Raw genomic sequence first — 26,806 nt, forward strand, 5'->3', positions numbered from 1 at the left:
GGTAAAACATGACGTCATACAAATGGTGACCATCAAGGCGAACTGGCGAAGTAACGAGAAGCATGGGTTTAATATTTTCGCGTATTCCTGTTCAGCAAATTTTGGTCGCTGGTACTTTGGGAATCTTTAGTGGTTTTTATATATTTGCTCCTGGAATTATTGAATATTCAAAAAAAAATGACGACGAAGCCAGGGATGTAAAGGACAATGTTCAAAAAGATGAAAGACAAAATAAGGAAGGAAACGAATAGAAATTGATCATGCCGAATCAAGAGAGATAGGAAATAATGTGACAATGGATATACTATGCTTATCTTAAATTTTTGATGTAGTACTTTGAATATCATTCTCTTTTCAACAGAGACGTCACTTTAGAATGAATTTCCTATTCTGTAGCAGACATTTTTATATAAACAACAGTTTGAACCAACGACCAAATCATTTTGTCGATGAGCAGCTAAAAGTAAATATACTATATGTAAGTTTCATATGGAAGCCACTTTCTCTACATGCGAAATGAGTGGACTTCACCCCCCTTGATTTGATTGAAATATCTGTTGATTGCTGTAGGTGGTTATCTTATGGTCAGTTGTGAATATTGTTTCATCAAGATCTTTATAAATATTTTTTTATGTCACAAAGCTCAATGGTATACACTGAATTTGAAAATTTACCCCAGCAACTAAATAATTTATTTGTTTGTAACCAATAAAAGGCTTCGTTTATCAATTCACTGGTTTTAGAATTTGTTAGGAACTTTTGATCATGATCATGAATTTACAATTTTGGAATATAAAATTTAGTGAAAGTTATCTGAAGAATAACAATTGTGTGTTGCTTTGGATAAGCAATTTGGAAAATAATCTTCAGCTTCTTTGGAGATAAACCATCATGTCACTCACTGAATAAATTCAAAGAACCTAAATATATCCGTACTTAATTATCGGGTAATTGCCATACTGTAAATTTCCTCTGCATATTTAAGAGGATATGAATACACCATTTTTTAAACTATATGAAAAAAAATATGAGTAGATTTTATTTAGCATGCTTACATCAAGTTTTGTATAAATTGGTATTATTTTCACAGCTCTGTATATTTCAACAGCTTAAGCTATTCATCTAGACTTAAAATACACCAGGAATGCGTTGAAAGTGTTCTCTCTTCATTAAAATGCTTCAGAGTGCTAATTGAGTATAATGAACATGTGAAGTACATATAATGTACACTGTTGTGTTTTTTGAATGTAGTCCATGGATTTTTGTGATAGCTTTAAAAGAACAATACCTTATTCTTATTCTTAAGATGTGTATCGCAATATCTCAGAAGCGTAATCTCATCCTTATATTTGTATAAACCAGATGTTTAAATGAGACAAGCATTTCCTTTAATCACGTGTCATATTTCATAATGGTTAAACTACTACATAGTTATAATCAGTAGATGATTACCTTGTTCAGTTGAGGAACGAACTTTAAGCTCCATCCGTGAATTTTCTTGTTGCTTGTATTATAGATCGTGAAGAGCACCAAAATCTAGAGACGACCAAGTTATCATATATCATTCATTTTATTTGCGCAGGTTCAAAGGCGCATTGAATGCATTGACTCATCAAAGACACAAAAACGTTTTGGTTCTGAACAAGCTGTTCCAGACAGAGGTTGCAAAATATCATCCCTAGAAAAGATTTTCAGAGCTTAGCGCCATATTTCTCGCCTAGAAGATTTCTTTCTTTGTGCAGCGAAGCGCGGGGAGTTTGAAAATGGTTTGCGCAAAGGTGTTGCGTCTATTTATACTGCTGATATTAAGTGTCTCTGTCATCCCTGCTATATCGACTAAAAAGGCGCACAGGATACGACGTTCTGGGTAAGTTAACAATCTTTAGCTTGACACAGTAATCATTCCAAAAGATACACCATCGTACAGTAACACTTCATTTCTTAAGTAAGACGAGTATGTATATAACAGATTACTTTATTCTCATACATGCCACACAGCAGGAGTTGATGCTGGAAATGATTAAATTGAGCGAAGAATGTGTGATAACGCTATATTTTCAATTCAAATAGAACTGCGAAAAATAGCTTTCTTTTTGTGAGTCTCCATTGTAATTTAACCTATGCAACTTATGGTAAACTTTGGGTGCATTCATTTCCTATATCACTAAAGATTTCGTGTGATTGAAGTAGAATAAGCGACCCTCTGTGGGAGTGAGATTTTCTAATAAGATAAATAAAACTTAAGATTTTTATCTATCATGCAGGATTTTCCCAGTTTCAAAGCATGCGATTTTCTAAAGAATCTTAGACTCTAACCCTCTAAAGTAATCAACCCATCCATTATCCCACATAGGTATAATATTCATTGTTATTTTGTTCAAATTTATCTTCTCTTCTCGACTAGATCCTTTAAAAAAATGTCGTAGTATTTATTTTTTTGACTGATTGATGAACGGATGTATGTATTTTTAATCTCTTAGTCCAAATGTGTGTGGCTCGCAGTGTTGCTCGGGATGGCAGTCAGCACAACGCGGTCGCTCTGGCCAAGGACTCTGTATTTTACGTAAGTTTGTGGTGACCTTGAATGTTAAAGTATCTGTATGTATGTTGTATTTGTATAAGATGTGCTCAGGCTAGGTATGAGATAGTATTACATTGGACACATGTGTTTCTCTATTCATGTATTGTATTAATTGTTACATTGATTTGCACCCAATGATCATCAGTGTTTATATGGCGGTCATTCCTAAACACGTCATCATCAATATTAATGCGTTTGACATACTCCACCAAGAGCAAACTTTTAAGTGACGTTTACTTAAGTTTTTTTTAGAAATTATGAAAACATCATTTTAAGGGCTCGGTAGACGCTTGCGACGTTTTTCCAAGTTAATTGACCGCAAGCTCAATGGTTTACTGCATTCATCACATAATTTGAACGATCAACTCAGCGAGACATCATTCAGCATTCTCAATATTTCATGACTTAACTCTGCAGTCAGAGAAAAAATTCTCATTTCGAACAGTCTGAGGCCAGTTTGGCTTAACCTCTATAGCCCATGAAGCTGTTATACTCTCTTTTTGCCAAAATATACAGAAGTTTAATTTCTAATGAGCCATCTGGAATATCTCTCGACAAATTGACTGTTGACAGTTATCTAGTGAATACATCATTGTGTCGACAGATTTGTTGTTTGTATCTTCGGCATTCAAATTGTTTCTTTTTAATTTCAATACTTTCAAATGTGTGATTATCGATCTTCTACGTGGATTTTAACTCGCTTTTATTCTTTGTCATTTCATAGCGATCTGTAACGTGAATTGTGGTACAGGAATCTGTGTTAGTCCAAATCTTTGTCTATGTGAGGATGGACAGACTGCATCTCAATGCACTCAGACAGGTATTAGTGATGACAATACGTCATAGGTTGTTTTTTGTTGCTTCACAGCCCTTTACTTGTGTCTCAAAACAAAGTTTTATACATATATGTATATATATATAGGATGTAAAGCCTTTTGTTTGAATGGTGGTACCTGTAAGGATGATAAATGTATCTGTGTTCAAGGATATGAAGGAAGATTTTGTGAAAATCGTGCGTCTCATTGTTTCTTTTTTAAAGAACACTAAAAAAAGAGTAAACTGCATAGGCATATTTTAAATTTACAGCTACCTGTGATAAACCTTGTCTAAATGGAGGCGAATGTATTCGTCCAAATACTTGTGCTTGTCCTCCTGGTTTTGCTGGTCCGGAATGTCAGTCCGGTGAGTTTTTTCTTCGTCAGTTGTCGTATATAGCTCATGATGAAGTAATGCATCAACATGCTTTTGTGACATATTTTAGATTTACGTCAAGGACCTTGTTTCAAAGAAATTAAAGATTCGAAATGCAGTGGGCAAATAACGACCCTGCTCTGCACGAAGGAGATGTGTTGCGCAACTGTTGGAAAAGCCTGGGGACAACCATGTGAAGCATGCCCGGATAAACCAGGTGATTAAACGATCTGTTTCAATCTGTATTACTGGATTTTCCAGATTAACTGCGCATAGTCAAAGTAATTCATTCTACATTTATCTAGCTCCCTGTGCTATCGGATATGTACCTAATTTCGCCACACGAGAATGTTTAGGTAAAGGGAATACATTAGGAACAAACGTGATATATTTTTCGTAGTGTTGTTCTAGCGTTATGTGATGATCTTATAGATATTGATGAATGTAAAGCAGTACCTGGCGTCTGTCCAGCTAATGTAAAATGTATAAACACTGTTGGTAGTTATCGCTGTGGAAAATGCGCTTCTGGATTCACGTTTAATGATCAACTAAAGAGATGTGTTAGTAAGTAGATTAATGATCACCTGAACTCTTGAAAATTGGGTGTAAACTAAAATAATTTAATCCAGATTTCCCAAGATGATGTATGTTCGGGGGATGTTTCGATGTGTGTTTCTCAAACAGTCGTTTAAGTAAAGGATTTTATGGATGCTACGGTTTAACGAAATTTCCTTGCATCATTCACTTACAGAACCTACTGTAACCCCCGCTGTTCGTAAAGACTTGTGCTTCAGGCAAATTCTTAGCGACAATTGTATTTTACCGTTGTCGAACAATCTTACAAAGTCCTCGTGTTGTTGTGGTGAAGTTGCTGGTGCTGGTTGGAGCTCCAATTGTTTAACCTGCCCTTTACAAGATTCCAGTAAGGATTTGTGATTTTATAACAGAAATTCGTTTGCATAAGCATGGTCATCATTTTTATAGCTTGATCATTGTTTACTCGTTATTCTCTTATAGGTGAATATGATACTTTGTGTGGAAATTTGGGTAATGTTTTCTTTACATTACGTTGTACTGAGGAATTTCAATCTACACTGTGTTGAAACTATTATCATAATTTTAATGCTCATTATTAGTTAAGCCAAGCAGTATAGAAAAACTGAATTTTGGCATTATTTTACGGTTTCCTTAACCATTTACAGGCGAGTGTAGTTTTGAAGGCGATGTTTGTGGTGGGAATATCGGTGAATGTAGGACGACAGAATCTGGTCTTACCTGTGTTTGTGCTATTGGTTATAACTATGATCCTGACCAGAAACTTTGTGTTGGTACGATGCTTGATTATATTTTTTTTTTTAAGTGAAAACTGAAAGAAATGTAATGATCATAAACATCCTGTCGATATTCTAGATGTAGATGAATGTGATGGTGGCGGCTTGATCTGCACAAACGCTTTATGTTATAACACACCTGGTAGCTTCAGGTGTGATTGCAAACTAGGTTTTGTTCCCGACCCGTTTGACAGATTGAGATGCACCCGTACTAGTGTCCGTATCAGTACCCCTCCTTTGGGACTAACCAATCCTGACTCTCCAACACCTTCTCCTCCAGTGTCCTCTACACCATCTGGTACGTCACTTTCTCTTTGCTTTCAGGTTGCTCGGAAGATGACAAATCTCGTGATTTTTGTAGGTGTGTGCTCTCGTGTCGGTCAGCGATGTGATAATGGTGAATGTGTTAGGGTAGATGGTGTCATCAAGTGTCGCTGTGTTAGTGGCTTTAATGATACAACGGGGAAATGTGAGGGTAAGGACAATACAATATTTCATAATAAGTTGTAGAACTTTTATGAAAATGTGTGGTCGCTCTTTTAGACGTTGATGAGTGTCAAGAGGACAGCAATGTTTGTGAGAATGGTATGTGTATCAACGAGATTGGAGGATACCGCTGTCAATGTGCTGCGGGCTACATTACATCCAGCGATAAGAAAAGCTGTGTTGGTTAGTATAGTCGTTCGTCTTGACAGTGTTGTTTATGATAATATTATTATAAAAGAATTTGGATACTCTTCACAGGAAATTAGTTTATTTCTTCTCAATTTCAGACCGTAATGAATGTGAAGAATCATCGAAATGTTCCAACGGTCGTTGCATAAACACAAAGGGTGCATGGCGTTGTACTTGTAATCAAGGATTTACTTTGAGTGACGATAAAAAATCTTGTATTGGTACGTATATGAAAGATTTCTCTAAAAATTTTTAGGAGGGGCTATGAATGCATTTTGTTTACAAGAACTTGATGGCAATTAGTGGTTGTTGTTGTATGGACTTAAATGTTTTCCAAGGGTGGCTTTAATGGTTGTTTTCGTATGGATTTTAACTGTTTTCCAGGGTGGCTTTAATGGTTGTTTTCGTATGGATTTTAACTGTTTTCCCAGGGTGGCTTTAATGCTTGTTGTTGTATCGACCTAAACTCATGGGAAAATTTTTATCCATATTTTCATAAGTGATTTTATGTCAAGCATAAACAAACACGCCCATTTTTGAATAAGTACTGATACTGCCACCTAATCTTTTGTTTACATAGAAAAGATGCTTCGCATTGCGACAAAATTTCCCGACAAAACTTCATTAAGTAGACGTGTTTTTGTTTTGTAGACAATGACGAATGCACCACTATTGCTGACGTTTGCATGAATGGCCGCTGTATCAATACTGCTGGCGACTATGAATGTAGATGTAATACTGGCTACACTACATCTACAGATAAACACATGTGTCTAGGTATATTTGTCAATTATTCAAAACAAATGTAAAAATTTACTTTTCAACTACGAGTTTTGTCCAACTATAATATTTTTCATCATTTTTTTTGTAGATACTATGGTATCGATGTGCTACGCAAAATATGATAACAATGTTTGTAGTCAGGCGTTATTTAGATCATTAACCATCTCTCAATGCTGTTGTGGTAAAGATAATACTGGCGAGAGCCGCCGGGCATGGGGAAGTCCCTGTATGGCTTGTCCCGTACCTGACACTGGTATGATTTTATTCACCAGGGGCCTGTTGCACGAAGCTTCGATAGCGTAATCCATTGGATGGTAAAATTTTCAAACTTGTAAAAAAGGTGCTTGTGTTTTCGTTACCACAGAGAAATTTTGTAATCTTAGAACCAATGCTTTATTTCAACGATTGCGCAGTTCAAACCTGATATTCTTCGTTTTTAGTGAGTTTTTTGACCGTTTAAAAAATATGCTATCCAATGGATAACTCTATCCACAATTTGTGCAACCCTCCCCAGCAATATATTCTTGGGTCGGTTGCTCGAAGCCTAAGTAGCGTTTGCCTTAGAATATTACATTTTTTCAATTTTTATAAAAATATTTTAAAAAGCAATATAGTTAGGTTTGAACTGAACAGTATATATACATACATAACAAAACGTTAATTCAAAGATGAATAATTTGGCTATGACGAACAAAACTGCTTTCATACACTTTTAAAGTTTACCATCCAATAGAAAATGCTTTCAAGTCAGCCTCAGCTGTATATTTGCATTTTCGTTCTTTTTGTCATAGTAATTTGTCTTTCATAGATGAGTACACAAAGGTATGCGTAAATGGTGCCGGTAAAGATAGTGGTGGAAAAGGTACGGACTACGACAACGTGCAAGAAGACTGCCATTGTTTCTCCTCCATATATCTTGTTTAATTGTTGTAGATGTTGATGAATGTTCAAATAATGTCGGCTCACAAACGGTGTTGTGTGAAAATGGACAATGTCGGAACACAAACGGGGATTATTCTTGTGATTGTAACGTCGGCTACAGAAGAACAACTGACAGCAAGACATGTAATGGTGAGTGCGTGAATTTTTTATGAATGACTTTCTCACGCGTGTTAGAGAAGATTGAACAGTAACGTTGTTTGCATTAATTTAAACATACTGTTTTTCATTTTTATGAAGAGATTAACGAATGTCGTGAAAATCCGTCACTTTGCAATCGTGGCCGATGTGAAAATTCACCTGGTAGCTATCGTTGTGTATGTCCTGCAGGTTTTGTATTTGATTCAAGAACCAGAGGATGCGAAGGTGGATAAAAATGATGACAAGTTTTTACATCATATTTTTAATAGTATACTTTGTTATGATATAACTTTTTATATATGTGTTTCATGAGCACTGTCTTCTTGTTATGTTTCATCGTTAGACGTGAACGAATGCAGCAACAAGGGACAATGTGTTGATGGCACTTGTGTGAACACGATCGGTAGCTTCCTTTGTCGTTGTCCACAAGGATTCACTTTGGATTCCAATGGTCGCTATTGTCGAGGTAGGGATTATTCAAATCTAGGTATTGATTTAGGGAAGAGGTGCCGATTTATGTGCATCCTAATTTATGGCTAGATGGTGTGCAGGAGGGTGTCATTTTTCCTACTTGAATCAAGACGAAACGTCACTCGCTTAATATACATTGTGAAAGCAAACCGCGCTTGTGGCTTTTTTGAAAACTATCTTTTTGGCTTTAATATTAAAATTGACAATCTGTTTTCTGCCTTGCTCCTCATTGGCAACAGTTGTGATAAACCAATACTAAATACTAATATATTAAACAATCCACCTTTCCGACGGTACACACACACGTGTCAAAAATGCGACATGAAATTACAAAATTCGGACAATCAAATGGTCGGACATTGTATTGTTTATGTAGAATAGTGGCAATAAAATGTTTAGGAGATGCTTTCGAATTATTGGGCATTTGTTAATCTGGTTCTAGTTATTCAGAACGATTATTTATAAAAGCAGAAGACATAACAGTAAATATTAACCATTTTGGGTTAGAATCATATTAAAAAAGTAACAGAATTTAGCAATAAAAGTCCAGCATGGTATGTACGGCAAAAGTAGCCGCTGTATTTTCTTGCAAAACAATTTAAGGTAAAATAATGAATTCATTAAATCGTTTCTTAGATTTACGTAAGGGAAAATGTTGGAGATTCATAAGTGACACTAATGTCTGTGAAGACAATGTTAATGGTGATGTTACTCGCGAAGTGTGTTGTCAAACCCTTGGAAAAGGCTGGGGTAGTCCTTGTCAGAAATGTGACACCATCGGTAAAATAATCCTACTTTTGAAGATGTGCATTGATCAATAGGACGTGCACCGTTTTATAGGACTTGTATGATCAATAGGACGTTTATGGATCCATAGGACGAGCATGGATTAGTAGGACGTGCATGGATCCATTGGACGTCCATGAATCATTAGGACGTGTATGGATCAATAGGACGTGCATGGATCAGTAGGACGTGCACCGATTCATAAGACGTGCATGGATCAATTGGACATGCCAGGTTCAATAGGACGTGCATGGATGAGTATGACGTGTATCGATCAATAGGACATGCATGGTTCAATAGGACGTGCATGGATGAGTAAGACGTGCACCGATTCATAAGACGTGCATCGATCAATAGGACATGCATGGTTCAATACGACGTGCATGGATCATTAGTTATTTTCCTTACTTATAAATATACTGGTATGATTTTCTTCATTGTCCTATTAACTTCAGTATATTTCATTTTTCTCTGAACTACATTAATGTATAGTCATGGATTATATAGGTAAAAGATGTCGTAGTGGGTTTTTATATGACAATTTTACTTGTGTCGGTAAGTCGTCTTTTTATGTCGAGTATAGTGATTAAGGTTGTTTTTTTTTGTTTAAATTGTACTTCATTATTATGCAGATATTGACGAATGTCAAGCGTTCCCAGGTATATGCCGCAATGGACGATGTTTAAACACTCCTGGAAGCTATCAATGTGTTTGCTCTGAAGGATTGACTTTGGATGAAAGTAAAAGTGTCTGTCTTGGTACGTACTTCTCACTAATCCCATCGTGACATGATGTTTCATCAACAGTAATTTCACCATTAGTCTCCGTAATTGAATAGAATTGCATCATTCACAAAGTTTGTAAAATATCACAACGCATTTTGAATATGTATTTAGATCTGCGAGATGGCGTGTGCTATCAAGCCGTGACACGTGATCAATGTACTCAACCGGTCAGTGGGTTATACAAGAAAGATATCTGCTGTTGCTCAGTTGGTGCAGCCTGGGGCAGACCCTGTCAAGAATGTCCTCTAAGAAATAGCAGTAAGTTGATTTTTTGTTGTCAGTGAACCGATGTATAATGAGCATTTATTGTAGTTTTCGTCTTTTAGGGGAGTTCAACGAACTGTGTCGGCAAACTACTCTCACAGGTAAAGTGGAAGTCATCACATCATAATATTTCTGTATTTATAAATGTGTGTAACCTTTTTAGTGTTTGACGAGTGCACTGTATTTCCTGATATTTGTATAAACGGTGAATGCATTGATACAAGTGGCAGTTTCCTATGTGAATGTCGATCAGGTTTTGCTCTTGATCAAACCGGCAAAAATTGCACAGGTACTTGGATATTTTCCCAGGTACATATAGGTACTTCGTGTACTTACGTTATGATCAACCTTGTTAACTTTACTAGATATCAACGAATGTCAGATTACTCCGGATTTATGCGGTAATGGAACATGCATTAACACGGCTGGTGGATTCCGATGTAATTGTCGAGAAGGATTCAAGAATGCACCGATGATGATGGAAGTCTGTATTGGTTAGTAAAAAAATATAAATGATCTTTCAAGAGTGATGACATGAAACGATGCACGTGTGGATATTAATGACGTCATCCAATGAGTCAGAGTTTTATGTTAGTGAGAGTTTGCTAAAAAAAGGTCCGAAGCTACAAACGAATACTATTTATGTAAACATCTGTTTATTCTATAATCTAAGTCAATTAAGGAAAACGAGATCAATGATCATCCATTGCGATTATCTTAAGTAAATTTAGAGAGCGCAAGGTTTATATTTTGCTCTTGAAGTACAATAACCTTCCCGAGAATATTAATTAAAAAAATGCTGATACATTTAAAATTTGCCTATTAACACCATTCATCTATAAGATTTTTCTAGTTCTTACATTTATTTGTAAATTGGCTCTCTTCAAACAGGATGAACAGGGCTGTTTCATTCATATAAAGCTGTAATTACTGCCACTTTCATTTAGATGTGAATGAATGTGATGATTTACCGAACCCTTGTCAAGGGGGTACTTGTGTAAATACTATTGGTAGCTTCAAGTGCGAGTGTCCTACAGGAAAGCGAATGGACTCTAGTGGATTGATGTGTCAAGGTAGTGTTGCAAGGCATAGTTTTTATACCTTCAAATCTAAAACTCTTGAACTCCAAACTGATTACGTATTCTATTGCCGTTAACTGTCAGATATTAATGAATGTGCTGAGAATTCATTCATTTGTCCGAACGGCAACTGCCAAAACTTTATGGGTGGCTATCAATGTGCATGTTTTCCTGGATTCGTCTCGAGTGATGATATGAAAAGTTGTATAGGTACGTTACCATTAGGTTTCTTACGTCCACGTTTTTGATCCTTGAATGAGGAATTACTTTTTTCCTGTAGATGTGAATGAGTGTGAAACAGAAAATGGACAATGTGAAGCAACGTGCGAGAACACAATTGGAAGTTATCGTTGTTCGTGTCCCCCAGGAATGAGATTACGACTCGATGAACGAACTTGTGGCGGTAATCCTGCATCTTCTCTTATAAATATTCTCTGTTGTTGTTGAACTGTACCTCTCTTCCCTTCGTAGATATCGATGAATGTGTTGAAACTCCAAATATTTGTGGTATTGGTAACAAATGTCAGAATGTTCATGCTGGACACGAGTGCATTTGTTCAGATGCTTACGCTTTGTCTGAAGACCGCAAATCTTGTATTGGTAGGATGATATTGCACAATGATAGTTTTCTTCCGAGTTCTACTCTATGTAAAAAAATTTCTTCTTTGACGTCATAGATATCGATGAATGCATAACGGACCCGAATTTATGTCGCAATGGGCAATGTCAAAATTTACTCGGATCTTATCAATGTATTTGTCCTCGGGGATTTTTCATTGATGAAACTACTTCTGTCGCTGTTTGTTCTGGTTAGTGGAATTTTTTTACATACATTCCATCTAAAGAACAATATTTCAACCGTGCAATCTTTCATACTGATGCAAACATTATTGTTTATGAAGAAAAACTCCTTGTTTTGCTCTCTATAATACGTACAGATGTAAACGAGTGCGAGAGTGATGAGATAAACGATTGTGGAAGAAACTCGTTTTGTATGAACACGATTGGATCTTACAGCTGCTCTTGTCTCAATGGCTTTAGAAAAATAGCAAACATTTGTCGTGGTATGTCACGTTCTCTTCAACTTTTCTTTTTTATTTGATTTGCTTCGGTCTTAAAAAAGCATTTCTTTCCCCAGACGTGGACGAATGTCGTGAGTCAGAACTACGAAATATTTGCGGTAATAATTCGCAATGTCGAAACACCGATGGCAGTTACTCATGTGAATGTCGTCAGGGATATTTTCTGGCCAGTGATGGCGCGTGTAAAGATGTCGATGAATGTCGTATTCTTGACAATGTTTGCGCGAATGGGAAATGTCTCAACCTTCCTGGATCCTATCAATGCGATTGTGATTTTGGGTATTTGCAAACTTTTAATGAAAAAGGATGTGAAGGCAAGTAAAAAGAAAATTGTGAAAAAAAAATATGATTTAGTTGTGGTAACAAACTTGAATATTGCTCTGAACAGCGTGCTCGTCATTGTGAATGACAATTGAGTAGTTTCTTAAGAGAACTGTTGAAAACCAAGAATTTTTTTTTGAGTTTTTACTACTTTACAGACAGCAATATGCTATCATTTCTTATCTAGATCTGGATGAATGTGAAGTGATGAAAGAATTCTGTCATCATGGACGGTGTGAAAATATCCCAGGATCATTTCAATGTATTTGTGATAAAGGATTTCAATTAAATCGCTACAATAATAATTGCACAGGTTGAACGTTTTATTCTTTCTCCTATTCACTCGTTTTTGTTAAGTTTGTGTTTTTTCACATTAGTCTTAAGATATTCTTTCAATTATATTCAGACACTAACGAATGCCAAGAGTCCGGAATGTGCCTCAATGGTCGATGTGTTAACGAAATGGGAAAATACCGTTGCGAGTGCGATGAAGATTTTGTGCCAAATCCCACGAACACGGCTTGCATCGGTGAGTTCTTATTTGTGGAACAAACTTTCGATACTCGGAGTCACAAAATATGTATTAACCTATCAAAAGACAGCAAACGTCCTTGTAGGGTTGCTAGTGGCGTGGCAAAGGACAGTCAATTGGGGGTATGAGAATGAGTGGTTACAATGATATTGACCAACTTTTGCCCAGTATTTAGATACAGAGAACCCAGAGCTATTTGCAATAAACGACTTGGATAAATGACTATTAAAAAATGTTTGTCCATTTATAATATGAAATCATTTGACAAAATTTAACTTACATTTTTAGCATTTTTTACCAAGGATACATAGTGCTGCCCCCCACTCCCACTCACATCGTGGTCGTCACGCCCTTTCAGGCACCCCTATTTTTGCATTAATTTTGGTATTGTTTGTTATAGATACTCGGAAAGGAAATTGTCACTTGGTGAAAGATAGCGAAACCGATTCTTGCAGTTATCTTATCACAGACAGCGTTTTACGCAGCATTTGTTGTTGTTCTGTTGGTACAACATGGAATGATTGTGAAGAATGTCCAAAAAATGGCACTGGTACGCTATTGAACAAATTATGATATCTATTCTGATTTCATTGTCATTCTTCGCTGATTCATATATTTAGTACTGTGTCAGGAAGTAGTCACGAAAATTAATGATAACTTGATAACTTCTAGATGAATACAGGCATCTCTGTCCTAGTGTTGGCGGATATATTGTCGATCCTAACACAACATCGCTCATTGATATTGATGAGTGCAAGTTCCCGAGAATTTGCGTTGATGGGACGTGCACCAACACGCTAGGAAGTTTCATGTGCACTTGTTCAAAAGGTTTTGAATACAACCATGAAATTGGCGTTTGTGAAGGTATACAGGAGTACCATTTATAACAATATGTTTTTAATTCCAGGCATATCTTTATATGAGGCTTGCTCTTAGTTTTGAAGTATTGTTAATTTATTATATGTTGAGTGACTAATATGACAACTATACATCAGACGGCATTAAATTTTTTGGGGTCAAGTGTGGACATTTTCGAGATATCTGAAATTTGTGTTCTCCGTGCATACGCATGCTTTCAGATACGCATTCCTTTATACACGAACATCGTATCGTTTGTAAAATTGCTAAGTTGATTTGAAACGCATAGTTAACGAATGTGATACTGTACACAAAAGTCTTTTGATGACTATTACCGTCATTTGAACGTAATTTACAGCGGGTTTTTGCAACACCAGGCCACCATGCGTAAAAGCAAAGTATATAGACATTACACCGTGAACAGAAAGAAAAAAATTCTTTCGCCTAAACTATAGACACTAAGATTTTGTTGAAATTTTTTTGCCATTGAATCAATGGATGTTTGCCTCATGATACATGAATCAAAATTAAATGTGTCTTAATAGTTAATGGAGATATGTATGAAATATTTTATGGTTGATTCAGTTTACGAATCTAAAGGCAAGGTTTTTTAAGGTATCCTTGAATTTCTAGTTTTATTTTGATTTATCCTTTGGTTTCATGTAGATATTAATGAATGTGAGATTGACAGATTCATATGTGGCTTTACTGGAGTATGTATAAACAACGAAGGAAGTTACGAATGTCAATGTCCTCCAGGAGAAGCAATGATTGGAACTGTTTGCATTGGTAAAATTTAGAATGTTCTATGAAATTACGATACATCTTGATCACATCATTTTCTCATTCGTTCTTTCTACGGTTGTCTTTCTTTCTGCTTTGAATTATGGTTTCATTAAGTTTGTTTACATCACTGAAGTCAGTTTATGAGCTACGAGTGATTTTATTTGACAATTTTTTAGCGATTGCGTTGGTCTAGAGCCAAACACATCAAAGAAAAGAAAGTTCCTCCATAGATATATTAATTGTTATAAATTTTCAATTAGGGAATAGTAGATAATATAATTAGCATTTCTAAGACTTTAGGTAACTTTCCAAATGTCATGTGAAAAAAGCGGTTTCGTCTGTTGAATTCAAAAGCACGTAATTTTCAAATTAGCATTAAAATATGATATCAACAGTTTCACTGACTATTCAGCTACATTATTCGTTGGTAAAAGTCATAGTGTAAAGCAGTCTAAGGATTGCTCTGATTATCGTATGAAAATATAATAATTTACCATTGGAGGAACTTTCTTTTTGTGTTGTGTTTATCTTCTTCGTCCGCTATCGCTCTTTTAAAACCTTCGTTTGTCATTTTTTTTGCTATCGCCATTAATCATCGCGTCTTTTTCTTTTCGTAGATGAGCGTCCACAGCTTTGTTTCGGAGACAAACAAGACTTGAGCAACGTGGAAAGTTTGTTTCCAGGTCCTTCGTGTAATGAATCAATAACATATCGTCCTATTACACGAACAGAATGTTGCTGTAGCAAGGGAACAGCTTACGGTCCTCCTGATATGTGCAAACTCTGTCCATTACCTCTTACTGGTAAGAAATTATTACCGATTTGTTATTTTACTTATTTTTTAATGGAAGTATTTTCTATCCCTTTATTCTTTAGATGAATACTATGCATTGTGCGCCATTGTAAGACCTACTCCTACACCAATTAGAGGTATTGGTGGCACTGCTTTTCCTCCTGGTGGAACTCCAGGGGTGATTCCCATCACTGGTAACGACATTTACTTCCTTAATTCATCTGTTTTATTTGCTGCTCTATTTCATGGACAATATTTTGCTTGTAGACGTGGATGAATGTTCATTTCTTAGAAATCCTTGTGGTATGGGAACATGTCGCAATACTTATGCTTCATATGAATGTGACTGTGAAAAAGGTTTCGCTGTCAAGAATGGAAATCCCCGATGTGAAGGTCAAAATTTTGTTCCGTAATTTCGCACGAGCTCGTTATTGTTTTGTTGTGTAACATATAGCAATTGTATTTTCTTTCTTTCTAGATCAAAACGAATGTTTACTCAATCCTTGTTTTGGTGGGGAGTGTAAGAATACCTTTGGCAGTTTCATGTGTAGTTGTGAAGTGGGTTATGTAGTTGATGAAACAGGTGTCAACTGTGTTGGTGAGCCACGAAGTTCATTTTTTGCAAAATCTTCTCTTCTGAGTTTTTTAATTATACAACGCTGTCTATAGACCACAATGAATGTCATCTTAACGATACTTGCGTCAATGGTAATTGTATCAATGAAGATGGTGGTTACAGATGTGAATGCGACCAGGGTTATCAGCCAATCAGAACAGGCAAAGCTTGTGCAGGTATTGATTTGCTTGTTTTTGATTGTAGTTAACAAAAACATGTACAAGGGGATATTGTTATTTTATGTTTAATTGTCGTCTTCCAAAGAATTATTTCTTATTTAGATGTTGACGAGTGCTTTAATGGCATAAGTAAATGTCAGAATGGCACATGCGTGAATACTCCTGGTTCATATTCCTGTCAGTGTGATGAAGGATTTCGGGAAGACTCCAGACATGCCTGCCAAGGTCAGTGCAGGAAGGCTTATCAACGCTGATATATTACATCATTTTACTTCATATAGATATATTCTTTCATAGATATCGATGAGTGTGCTGAATCAGGAACTCAGATTTGTCGAAATGGAGTGTGTAAGAATGAATTTGGTGGTTTCACTTGTCTTTGCAATGTTGGATACGTGTTAAACGCAACAGAAAAACACTGTCGAGGTATTTGCAAGAAAACTTTTCATTTATAACATATAGACTGTTTGTAATCAGATAAAATTAATTTACGGAATATTGATTTATTCTTTGTTTTCTTCTATTTTAAGATAGGAATGAATGTCTGGAGATAGAAAATTTTTGTTTGAACGGCACCTGTACCAACACTCTTGGCGGCTCAATATGTGAATGTCGGGATGGATTTTCTTTGAATCCCTCTGGAGATTCTTGTATTGGTATGTTTGTTGATACTAGAACAAAACCTGAATACGACCCACTCAAAAAAATCATCCCGGATGCATCCCTGCCTAAGTTGACATTAAAAAGTTGGACGTTTTTTCACTGAACTATCTCGACATCTTCCTCTCAGACATCAACGAATGTGATGATGACCCCAATCTTTGTCAAATGGATGGTAATTGCGTGAATACGGCTGGAAGCTTCGAGTGTGTTTGTCCTGTTGGTTATGAAGTGGCTAACTATGGCAAAATGTGTGTTGGTCAGTAATATCTTATTAAGCTCCTGTTTTTGATGTTGATGATTTTTACCTACGTTTACCTCACAATAATTTCAATTGTAGACATGCGCAAAGGGTATTGTTTTAATGATTACGACGACCGTGGTTGTAGCAATCCCAGGATGATTTTGTCAACAAAGCAAGTTTGTTGCTGTACACGTGGAGCAGGTTGGGGTGATCCATGTGACATATGCCCTGTCGAACAAACAGGTTTGATAAGTTTCGCTTCCATTTCTTAACTTTACGGCATTTTGTCTCCTTCATCATGTAATAATTGTTCTTTTTAGAGGCATTCAGTTTACTTTGTAGTAAAGGTCATGGATATGCCGTAAAGAACAATACAGTCGATGGTGAGTACATGTCATCTCTTTCCTTTGTATTGATTTTTAACTCTCTCCAACCCCCAACCCCCCCAATGTTTTTTTAGATGTCAACGAATGCGAATACGATCGTCTGTGTGCTAATGGTCGTTGCGTTAACAACGATGGCAGCTTCCGCTGTGAATGTTTTGCCGGCTATCAGCTCGATGAATTTGGAAGAAATTGTGAAGGTTTCTATGATAAAGATGAATCATGACAGTATTATTGACACCCTATTGACGACATTTCATATTTAGACATTGATGAATGTGCGAAACCAGGGATCTGTGGTAATGGTACATGTAACAACCAGCTTGGCAGTTATTCTTGTGATTGCGCTTCTGGATTCAAACGTGGTCGTTTCTCACCCACATGTGAAGGTATTATATTCGCATTTTTTCAAAATGTGTTTTAACTTTGTGAATGCTTAACTCTTTGGCTTTGTTTTATTTTTGGTTTAAAGATATTGATGAATGTTCTGAGACAAGAAACCTCTGTGCATTCCGTTGTGTTAATAATGCTGGCTCATATCAATGCATCTGTCCTCGAGGATACAAACTTCATACAAACAAGAGACATTGTATAGGTATTGTCAAGTTTAGTTCTTTTTTGTCACCTAGACGTACGCGTAAGAAATTTAACCATAGTTGTTTTAAAAGCATCAAAGTTTTCCACTGTTATTTCATATAATTTTATTTGAATACTGTTATGTATGGAGAAAATTTTTTTAGACGTGGACGAGTGCAAAACCGGAACACACAACTGCCGTTATGTTTGTAAAAATTTCCATGGTGGTTTTAAATGCATTTGTCCCGAGGGTTTCCGGCGTTCTGCTGGCGGAAGTTGCATTGGTAAGTGTTGTAAACGTTTACTGTAAGTAGATACTTAGGTTTGACATTTTGGTGAATATGTTTAAGACATCAATGAATGTAGAGAAGGCTCGAGTCGTTGTCGTGATGGCAATTGTCGCAATACCCCCGGTAGTTATATCTGCGACTGCAATGAAGGATATAAGCGGACATCTGATGGCAGAAGTTGCGAGGGTAAACTTTCAACCGTTTGTAATATGACGCCCGACTAGTATTTGCTGTAATTGTAATTCTGTTTTTGTAGATCTTACTCGTGGCTTATGTTTTGCTCAAGTTGATAACGGATTATGCAAGGCATCAACAAAGATAATGATACTAGTGACAAAGAGTGATTGCTGTTGTACTGCAGGAATAGCTTGGGGTAGTCAGTGTACAATATGTCCTCGAAAAAATACAGGTCAGTTCAAAATAAACTATGCACTCACAGGTCGAGTTTAAAAAGGAGATATGAACGCTCTTTTTTTTCTACTTTAGTTGAACACAGGAGACTGTGTGTTCCGTTTCAGAAAAGTAAGTTTTCGTCGATAACTTTCGTCTTTTTCTTAGCTCCAAATATCTTACTTACTTGTCTTTTTTGATTGGTTTTAAGCGATGGACGAATGCAAAATGATATTCGGGTTGTGTCCCAATGGGAAATGCATCAACACTGCCGACTCGTATCGTTGTATGTGTCACCAGGGATACAAGCTTAGGCGAGATGGAAAAAGTTGTGTAGGTGAGTGTTAACGTCAAGTTTTATCCTTGAAAAACCATTCAAATAATTTGCTGTCATGATTTCAATTTCTTTCAGACATCAATGAATGTCATAGAATACCGAAACCATGTCGTACTGAATGCATAAACACACCTGGAAGTTATAGATGTAAATGTCCTTCTGGTTATGAAGAAATATCTGGCAGATGTCAAGGTCTCATTGCGCTTCATTCCCAGTCTCTCTTCACTTTATCTATAATTTTATGAAATGTTCCTTTAGACATAAACGAGTGTCGAAACTCTTCTGTTTGTCCTCAACAATGTGTTAACACCTTGGGAAGTTACAGATGTTCATGTCGACAGGGATATCAATGGCAGGGGACGTCATGTGTAGGTGAGGTTACTTGCAATAACTCCCAATCAAAGAGACCCGGAGGTTTTAAGTTAATATTATATTTTTTCTAGACATAAACGAATGTGATCGCCGAAATGTCTGTCGTTTCGGTTCTTGTGTCAATCAAGATGGATCGTATACATGTTTATGTCGACATGGTTATAGATATAACTCTCAGACTAAGACCTGTGTTGGTATGTTGCTGTTCGGTGTTGTTTTTGTTTTTGTGGGTTTTTTTTTGTAAAATACTTGCTCTTCAATGATTTCATGACGAGAAAACTTCATTTACGCAGATCTTAACGAGTGCAACGTCCGAAGTTGTCAAGGTACATGTGTGAACATCAATGGTGGATACAGGTGTGGATGTCCCAGTGGCTTTGTAAGACAATTATACTGGAATCAGTGCATCGGTAAAGTTGTTTAGATTGAAGAACAACGCTAAAATGTGTGGATTTTGACGTTTTCTGACAATGAAACTTTCTATCGTTAGATGTGAATGAATGTACTACAGGTGCAAATAAATGCGGTCGTACAAAATGTTTCAACATTCAAGGTGGATATCGATGTTATTGTCCGCGTGGATATCTACTGGATCAATCTAGCATGACCTGCATTGGTTTGTAATCGTTTCTTTTTTTCGTGTTCATCTTCTAACTTTCAAATTGATCTCATAATATATATTTTTACAGATAAGAATGAATGTGTCCGCAATCCTTGCTCAACAGCAGGTTGTCACAACATTCGGGGTGGTTTCCAATGCTCTTGCCCAACAGGATTTTATGCCGTTGGCGGAGGGTAATTTTCAGTTGAAATTTTGCTTTTGTTAACCATACTTATTGTCATTCAGTAACTACTTCTTTTTCTATGCTCGTAGTCATTGTATAGCGAGGTACGCTCAGCAAAGACTAAAAGGCGTTGTGACGCAAAACAAATACAAGTTTGGTGAGAAACCGAAGACTCAACGTGAAGTTACCCCATCTAGATACTACAAAGATACCTCACAAACTCCGTTCAAATCACAATGGGGATATCGTCGCACTCAAACAAGATATACTAAATCAGATCCGTATCGTTACACATATTCTTACAGCTCTTCGTCATCTGGACGAAGAAGAAGACGCGCATCTCACTTTGTACACAAGTTGAATATAGACATTCAGCAAAACGCGACTGCTCTCCAAAACCTGCTCGTCTTAACACCAGTTTTGGAGAGCTTGCAGAAGAAGTTTCATTATGAAATTGTTCGTGGTAATCGTAGTTTGTTTGCTGTGAAAATTGAAAATGGATTAAGCTTCGTTTTTGCAAAGAAGACTTTGAGGGTTGGTCGTTATCGTCTCTATCTTAAAGGAAAGCTTAGAAATGCAGGAATGTCTTCTGTATTTGCTAGTCAGAGCCACATTGATTTTGATGGTAAAGGAGACGTCAAGGAGAAGGTAATAAACTCACAGCGATCTGAAATATCTTTGAATGAAATTAATGGCCTTTCTGAAGCTCGAAAGTTTCATCTTCTTATCGCCATCAATGTTCAATGATACTTGACAAAATTCATTTGTGTTTAAATGTAATTAGTCGTTCTTTAACTACAATTCAGCTATTGTTTGCAATGTTTTATTGAATTGCATCAACTTGACGGATGTCTAATTTTTGTAAATTATAGTGAATGAAATTAAATGAGACTTAGAAAAGCGTTATTGTATTTCAACTAATACTTGTACATGTATCAATTATTACATTTCCTATTTTGAAGTCATATATTTTTATTTTTCAAATGACCATAAAGAAGTTTGTAAAATGTATTTTTAAAATTACTTGCAAGCCTTGCTCTCCCAATGAAACAGATCACCCCCAACCCCCAAATGTCGTTTTTCAGCACGAACTATGTCATTGAATTGTGAGCTCATTGAGCTGTGTACGAAACTGGACTGCTCCTCTCATATCAAGTGGCTTGAGCAACATGGCGGAAAACCGCGAACCTCCTCCTGATTTATTTGAAGAAGACGGAAAAATTTCTGATGATGAAGCACTTGTTAAAAGTAAATCTCCAGAAGACACAAGTGTTAATAGTGTTGAGGAGACTGTTGAGGTTAATTTGAAGGAGGAGAGCCCTAAAGAAGAGAATGATGACACGACAAACATTGAAGCGGTCGTCGATAATGAAAATCTTTCAGAGGACAATGCTGAAAATGAGGCGGAAAAACCGTCGGAAAATGAGAGCCAACTCGAAGAAGAAGATAGTGAACTTAAGGAAAAGGAAAAAGATAAGGTAATTAAGTTGCCACGGTTACGTTCAGTTGAAAGTCAGTTTGTACTAACTTCAGTAACAATTGTAATTTGTAAGGAAGAAATTATTTAAGTAAACAAAACTAAAAATTCATGTTCACATCACTTAGCGAAGTTTGAAAATGTTATGCATCTCAAGTTAATGTTACAGAAAACAACTGAGTCTACTGAGAACCAATTCTTGTATAGATTTACGTTCGTTACTTTCGCACGACAAAGACATATAGACATAAAAATGAAAATCTGCAATTACACGAACAGTTTGTTAATAAGTGAGCAATTAAATGTACACATTTTTTAAGAAAAGTGTTGAAAAGCCCCTGTAACTATGGAATTACTATAATTCACAAAAAAATTCAGGTTTTGTCTCATTCACCCATTTCTATTAATACAGCTTTAAAAGTGGCTATTTTCTTAGTGGTAAGGTTTTTAGCTTGTTTTAAGCATATCCGGGCAATGGTTTTATGGTAAGTATAGTGGAAGAAGAAACGGGACAATGAATAGATTTAATTGCAACCATTCTGGGTGTTGTACTACCAACTACTTGGGTCAAGTTTTATTTAAAATAAAATGTAAAATTAAAACAAATAGAGGCTTTCAAGGATTATCACAATTGCAAATAACTAGTCAAATACTTTTACAAGTAGTTATATGGCCATTTTCTGCCAATTGTGTAATCATGCAAAATTTGGGCTTATGGTAACAACTTCTTACATATAACTTTATAAAGTAAATGGTTTGAACCCGGGAGTATCGTTACATGTTTGTAAATGTAGATCATCCAGGTTGGTATAGTCTTGAGAAGGACTGTTTTTGTTGTTGTTGACTGATGTTTCTACAACCTTAGCGGTAGTCATCTTCAGAGTCAAATGAGGAGTAAATGTCAGGTTAGCCGTATTTGTTATCTGGTTCTTACGTCATTGTATTGTGTGTACAGGAAATGTGTGGGTGTCAATTGTGTATTGTCATTATGAATTAGTGTGAAGTGAAATATTTTTAGTTGTGATGTGTGATTTATGTGTGATGTTTTTAGTTGATCGTTTGTTTGTATTGTGAATAAGTCGTTTGTAAGGTGCCGGTAATTGCTGTGATCTGTTCAGGGGGTTTGTTCCAAGTTGGTATACCAACTTTCTAATGTAAGCTGTTGTCTGTAGTCAGTACTGTAAGTAATGCATTTTGCTGAGTCCCAGTCAATGTTGTGCTTTGTGATTCGGTGATGTTTGGCAATGTAATTAGTTTTGTCTTGTTTCTTAGTAGCTCATTTGTTTTCAGTAAGTCTTATGTTTAAGTTCCTGCCAGTTTCCTCGATATAGGAGGCGGGGCAGTCGGAGCAGTTTATTTTGTAAACTACATCTTGTTCACAATACACAATTGACACCCACACAATTGACAATACACAATTGACACCCACACATTTCCTATACACACAATACAATGGCGTAAGAACCAGATAACAAATACGGCTAACCTGACATTTACTCCTCATTTGACTCTGAAGATGACTACCGCTAAGGATGTCGAAACGTCAGTCAACAACAACAAAAATAGTCCTTCTCAGGACTATACCAACCTGGACAATCTACATTTACAAACATATAATTTTATGTTTTTAAAAATATGTTCTTGCATGTCTTGAAGTAAAATATTTTCAGAATTTATGATAATCATGAACATTAATACATTTTAATGCATATTTTAGCCCAGAGTTTCCAAAGTTACATTTGATACTGCTGAGGTAATGTAACTATGCACAATAATGAGACCATATTAATCTCTAATGATGAGGAAAAATGACTTTATGCACTACTTTTTCTAATGCTTTCTACGTGAAAATTCTAATGAAACTGACTAAAGAAATTAATATAGGATGATGAGGATGAAAAGAATGAAGAGGAAGATTTAGAACTTGAAGAAACTGATGAATTTGACATTAAAATCAAAGTTTCTGACCCTGAGAAAGTTGGTTAGTCATGTGTTTCTTAACACTGTACTTCAATTGATTGGCTCCGTGCTAGCAATATTTTAGGAATGGGCTTGAAATTTGTTGGACAGAAATTTGAGAGAGAAATTTTGTTTATAGAAAATGTGACTACCATTATGTTGTAATATTAGCTATAACTTATCATTATTTAGGTGATGGTATGGGGGCATTTATGCAGTACAAAGTTACCACTATGGTGTGTATTTTTCCTCTGTAGTTTTGTCATGATCATCAATCTTGCTGTTATTTTCGGATGCAACAATTGTTTTACAATAAATAATTCATTGTTTTTTTCAATGAGCTATTTACTTGCTAAAATAATGTGAAGCTCTTGTGTGTATTCACTGTTCATTGAAATAGTACATTTTGTTCAAGCAACATGTTTAACTTTTCACTAACCAGGAATTGACCTTTATCTTCTACCTTTAACTCTTGGCTTTATCAACCTTTATTTCCTTTCTATTGTTGCATTTTTATTGTTGCATTTCAGACCAGTCTTCCAAAGTTTAAACACCCTAAGATGGTAGTATCACGGCGTTTTAGTGATTTTCTTGGTCTTCATGAAAGACTGAATGCCAAGTATTTGGCAAAGGGAATGATTGTTCCTCCTGCTCCAGAAAAGTCAGTTGTTGGTTAGTTTTAAAAGTCAAGTCTTAGTTGTCACAAATCGACCAGTGGTTTTACAGATAAAGATATTGTTGCAATTATTATGTTATTTTAGGAGTAAATTACTACATACATACACTTGCATTAAAAAGCAGTGATTTCAACCAAGTTAATGGTATGTTGCTTTAGGAATGACAAAGGTGAAGTTAGGAAAAGAGGAATCAGCTTCAGCTGACTTTGTGGAACGTCGTAGAGCTTCATTAGAAAGGTTGAAACTCTCTATAATCATCATAAGTTTAAATGCTTTTGCAATAAATTCTTTTTGGATAAATAATTTTGCACTTTTAATCATTATGCTTAAAATAAATCATTCATGGGAATAGAAGTATGACAAGACAGTGACAGCAAGGTTTAAAATGACTTTGAATGGTACAATTCAAACTATCTTGGTCTTCTTATGTGTTAGAAATGCCAATGTTTGCAAATTATTGCTTGCACAGAAATTTGCCTTGGGTGTATGTGTGTTTTCTAATGTAATAATCTATTATATAGATATTTGAACAGAACAGCTTCACATCCGACATTGCGAGAAGATGCAGAATTTAGACAGTTTCTGGAAATGGAGAGTGTATGTGATTGCACATCATCTCAAGCCTTGTTTACATTCATTTATTTGTATGCCTTTATTTTTCTAGCTTCCTAAAGCAAGTGGTACCTCTGCCTTTAGTGGTGGTGGATTAAAACGTTTAGTAAAGAATATGGGTGACACAGTATTTACCTTGACCAATAAGATTGAGGAGGCTGATCAAGTTAGTAAAACTGACATTATTACTGACACAAAAGAAAGCTTTCCATTCTAATCGTTATTTATTGACATCAATAATTATTAAGATGCATAATTTTCTTACAGTGGTTTGAAGACAAACATAACAAAATTGATGATCTCGAAACTCAACTGAAGAAACTTTACCAGTCTTTGGAGAGTTTAGTTCATAATAGAAAAGGTAAGTTAAAAACATTTTTTTTGATATAGTGCTGACTTCAGGAATGAGCTTATAATTGTCTTCATCTATAGAGTTAAGTACTTCCATAGCTGTATGCTCCAATGGTCTGGCTATTTTGAGTAAGTCCTTCATCTTGTATCTGTAATAAACGAGATCCTAGGGAAATTATTAGTTATTCCTTCAAACTTATAGGTGATAGTGACCAGAATAATGGTTTGAAAAGGGCGTTGTCTATCCTGGCTGAAGTAGAGGAAAAAGTTGACAAAGTCATTCAAAACCAGGTAACGGTGTTTAGCATGAAATTGTTAATTTATACATGATTTAAATTGGTTTTCTTAAAAACCTAGATGGATTCAGACTTTTTCATTCTTGTTGAGCTTCTTAAAGACTATTTAGGCTTGGTTAATTCTGTGAAGGTAAATCTTTGATTAAGTATTTTTCGAATTGTTCAAGATCCTTGACTGCTCATGTGATATTTTCCAGATGTGCTTTCATCAACGTCTTCGTGTTTTTACGAACCTTCAAACTGCGCAACAAACGTTGACAAAAAAGCGCGAAGCGCTTGTAAAAGCTGAACTTGCGTCAAAGTCGGATCGCGTCAGTCAATTCAAAGATGAAGTAAATGAGGTTTGTCTCAAGTATCGAAGCGAAGAGACCTCTTCCACGATGTGTTCTTTCCTTCATAGTGTTATTCATTGGATTACAATTTTTTTGGTTGTTTCAAAAATCCCTTATAAATCAAAAAGCCTCTCTTTAATATGGTTAATCAAAAGCAAATCTGCAAATTCTCGCGTTACATCAGTTCATTTCCCTGAGTTTGCTACATTTGTGTTTTTTATTTTTATTTTTTAGTGTGAGAAAAAGCTGGAAAGGTGTCAAGATGAGTTTAAGGAAATATCGAATGTTATAAAAAAGGAGTTTGTGAGATTTGAGGTGAGATCGTTAGTTATGACATGTATGGTGTTGCCTGTCATACATTGACTAGTTGTTTTCTGTTTAGCGGAATCGCAGAAAGGATTTCCGTGACGCCATCATTAAGTATCTGGAAGCGTTATTGGAAAATCAAGAAGAAGTTTGTCTTTACATTAACGCTGAATAAATTTAAATCATATTTTTTCTTAACTGTCTCGTTGTCGTTAACCAAAATTTTGTCTTTTCCTTGTAGATTTTGAAACATTGGGAAGGTTATTTGCCCGAAGCCAAAGAAATTGCCTGAGAAATCGCCAAGTTTGTATGCGTAGCGTAGAAAATCGAGCAAAAGAGTTTATAACTTCGAGTGATTTTGTTAATTAAACCACGGAAGTGTGTAAAACAATTGAATATAAGACAGACTAATAAACGAAACGACTGAAAATTTTTTTCAACTCAAATTAGCTTTATTTTTGCGTAATAAATCGATCGTTCCTTCCATTTTGAATTCACAATAAACCTCGTTTGCTGCGTGTTTTTTTTTTTGTTTTGAAGCTCAATCGTTATATTTTCTACAACTA

General features: G+C 35.8%; 2 protein-coding genes across 3 annotated transcripts; both read left to right on the top strand.

The window, feature by feature from the left end:
• The first annotated feature begins 1,401 nt into the window (after positions 1-1,401).
• On the top strand, positions 1,402-21,195 carry LOC124454589 (fibrillin-2-like). Of its 2 annotated transcripts, XM_047005363.1 has the most exons (66): positions 1,402-1,867; positions 2,481-2,563; positions 3,306-3,401; positions 3,504-3,593; positions 3,668-3,763; positions 3,843-3,989; positions 4,078-4,128; positions 4,205-4,336; positions 4,524-4,694; positions 4,790-4,819; positions 4,975-5,100; positions 5,183-5,401; positions 5,465-5,578; positions 5,647-5,772; positions 5,877-5,999; positions 6,430-6,555; positions 6,650-6,814; positions 7,370-7,423; positions 7,495-7,632; positions 7,741-7,866; positions 7,985-8,107; positions 8,749-8,892; positions 9,406-9,453; positions 9,531-9,656; positions 9,795-9,941; positions 10,010-10,048; positions 10,111-10,236; positions 10,313-10,441; positions 10,895-11,020; positions 11,111-11,236; positions 11,307-11,429; positions 11,498-11,626; positions 11,704-11,835; positions 11,965-12,090; positions 12,165-12,422; positions 12,617-12,742; positions 12,836-12,958; positions 13,362-13,511; positions 13,634-13,825; positions 14,486-14,608; positions 15,223-15,408; positions 15,482-15,592; positions 15,666-15,791; positions 15,877-15,996; positions 16,068-16,190; positions 16,296-16,418; positions 16,491-16,619; positions 16,724-16,849; positions 16,984-17,112; positions 17,194-17,340; positions 17,418-17,480; positions 17,558-17,680; positions 17,747-17,869; positions 17,953-18,075; positions 18,221-18,340; positions 18,407-18,532; positions 18,603-18,755; positions 18,833-18,868; positions 18,948-19,073; positions 19,149-19,265; positions 19,332-19,445; positions 19,517-19,639; positions 19,739-19,855; positions 19,936-20,061; positions 20,135-20,240; positions 20,320-21,195. In XM_047005363.1, the coding sequence occupies exons 1-66, from the start codon at positions 1,764-1,766 to the stop codon at positions 20,975-20,977; spliced, it is 8,607 nt and encodes a 2,868-aa protein (XP_046861319.1). In that variant the 5' UTR covers positions 1,402-1,763; the 3' UTR covers positions 20,978-21,195. The 2 variants fall into 2 exon arrangements, with proteins under 2 accessions (XP_046861319.1, XP_046861328.1); XM_047005372.1 differs by lacking the exon at positions 3,504-3,593.
• Positions 21,196-21,357: 162 nt separating this feature from the next.
• On the top strand, positions 21,358-26,744 carry LOC124454762 (sorting nexin-2-like). The gene is made up of 16 exons (XM_047005522.1): positions 21,358-21,708; positions 23,425-23,460; positions 23,592-23,688; positions 23,859-23,902; positions 24,197-24,338; positions 24,502-24,580; positions 24,865-24,940; positions 25,008-25,121; positions 25,223-25,316; positions 25,388-25,435; positions 25,509-25,597; positions 25,664-25,732; positions 25,800-25,943; positions 26,169-26,249; positions 26,317-26,388; positions 26,482-26,744. The coding sequence occupies exons 1-16, from the start codon at positions 21,400-21,402 to the stop codon at positions 26,530-26,532; spliced, it is 1,545 nt and encodes a 514-aa protein (XP_046861478.1). The 5' UTR covers positions 21,358-21,399; the 3' UTR covers positions 26,533-26,744.
• The last annotated feature ends 62 nt before the right edge of the window (positions 26,745-26,806 follow it).

The sequence above is a fragment of the Xenia sp. Carnegie-2017 genome, unplaced genomic scaffold, assembly GCF_021976095.1.
Source record: "Xenia sp. Carnegie-2017 unplaced genomic scaffold, XeniaSp_v1 HiC_scaffold_13, whole genome shotgun sequence".
NCBI lineage: Eukaryota > Metazoa > Cnidaria > Anthozoa > Malacalcyonacea > Xeniidae > Xenia > Xenia sp. Carnegie-2017.

Bases quoted from the DNA above. Each gene is read 5' to 3' on its own strand.
- LOC124454762 (XM_047005522.1), top strand. From the start codon at position 21,400: ATGGCGGAAAACCGCGAACCTCCTCCTGATTTATTTGAAGAAGACGGA. The intron at 24,339-24,501 runs GTTAGTTTTAAA...ATGTTGCTTTAG, and splicing joins TCCAGAAAAGTCAGTTGTTG to GAATGACAAAGGTGAAGTTA. The intron at 25,317-25,387 runs GTAAGTTAAAAA...CTTCATCTATAG, and splicing joins TTTAGTTCATAATAGAAAAG to AGTTAAGTACTTCCATAGCT.
- LOC124454589 (XM_047005363.1), top strand. From the start codon at position 1,764: ATGGTTTGCGCAAAGGTGTTGCGTCTATTTATACTGCTGATATTAAGT. The intron at 11,836-11,964 runs GTTAGTGGAATT...TAATACGTACAG, and splicing joins TTCTGTCGCTGTTTGTTCTG to ATGTAAACGAGTGCGAGAGT. The intron at 19,266-19,331 runs GTCTCATTGCGC...ATGTTCCTTTAG, and splicing joins AATATCTGGCAGATGTCAAG to ACATAAACGAGTGTCGAAAC.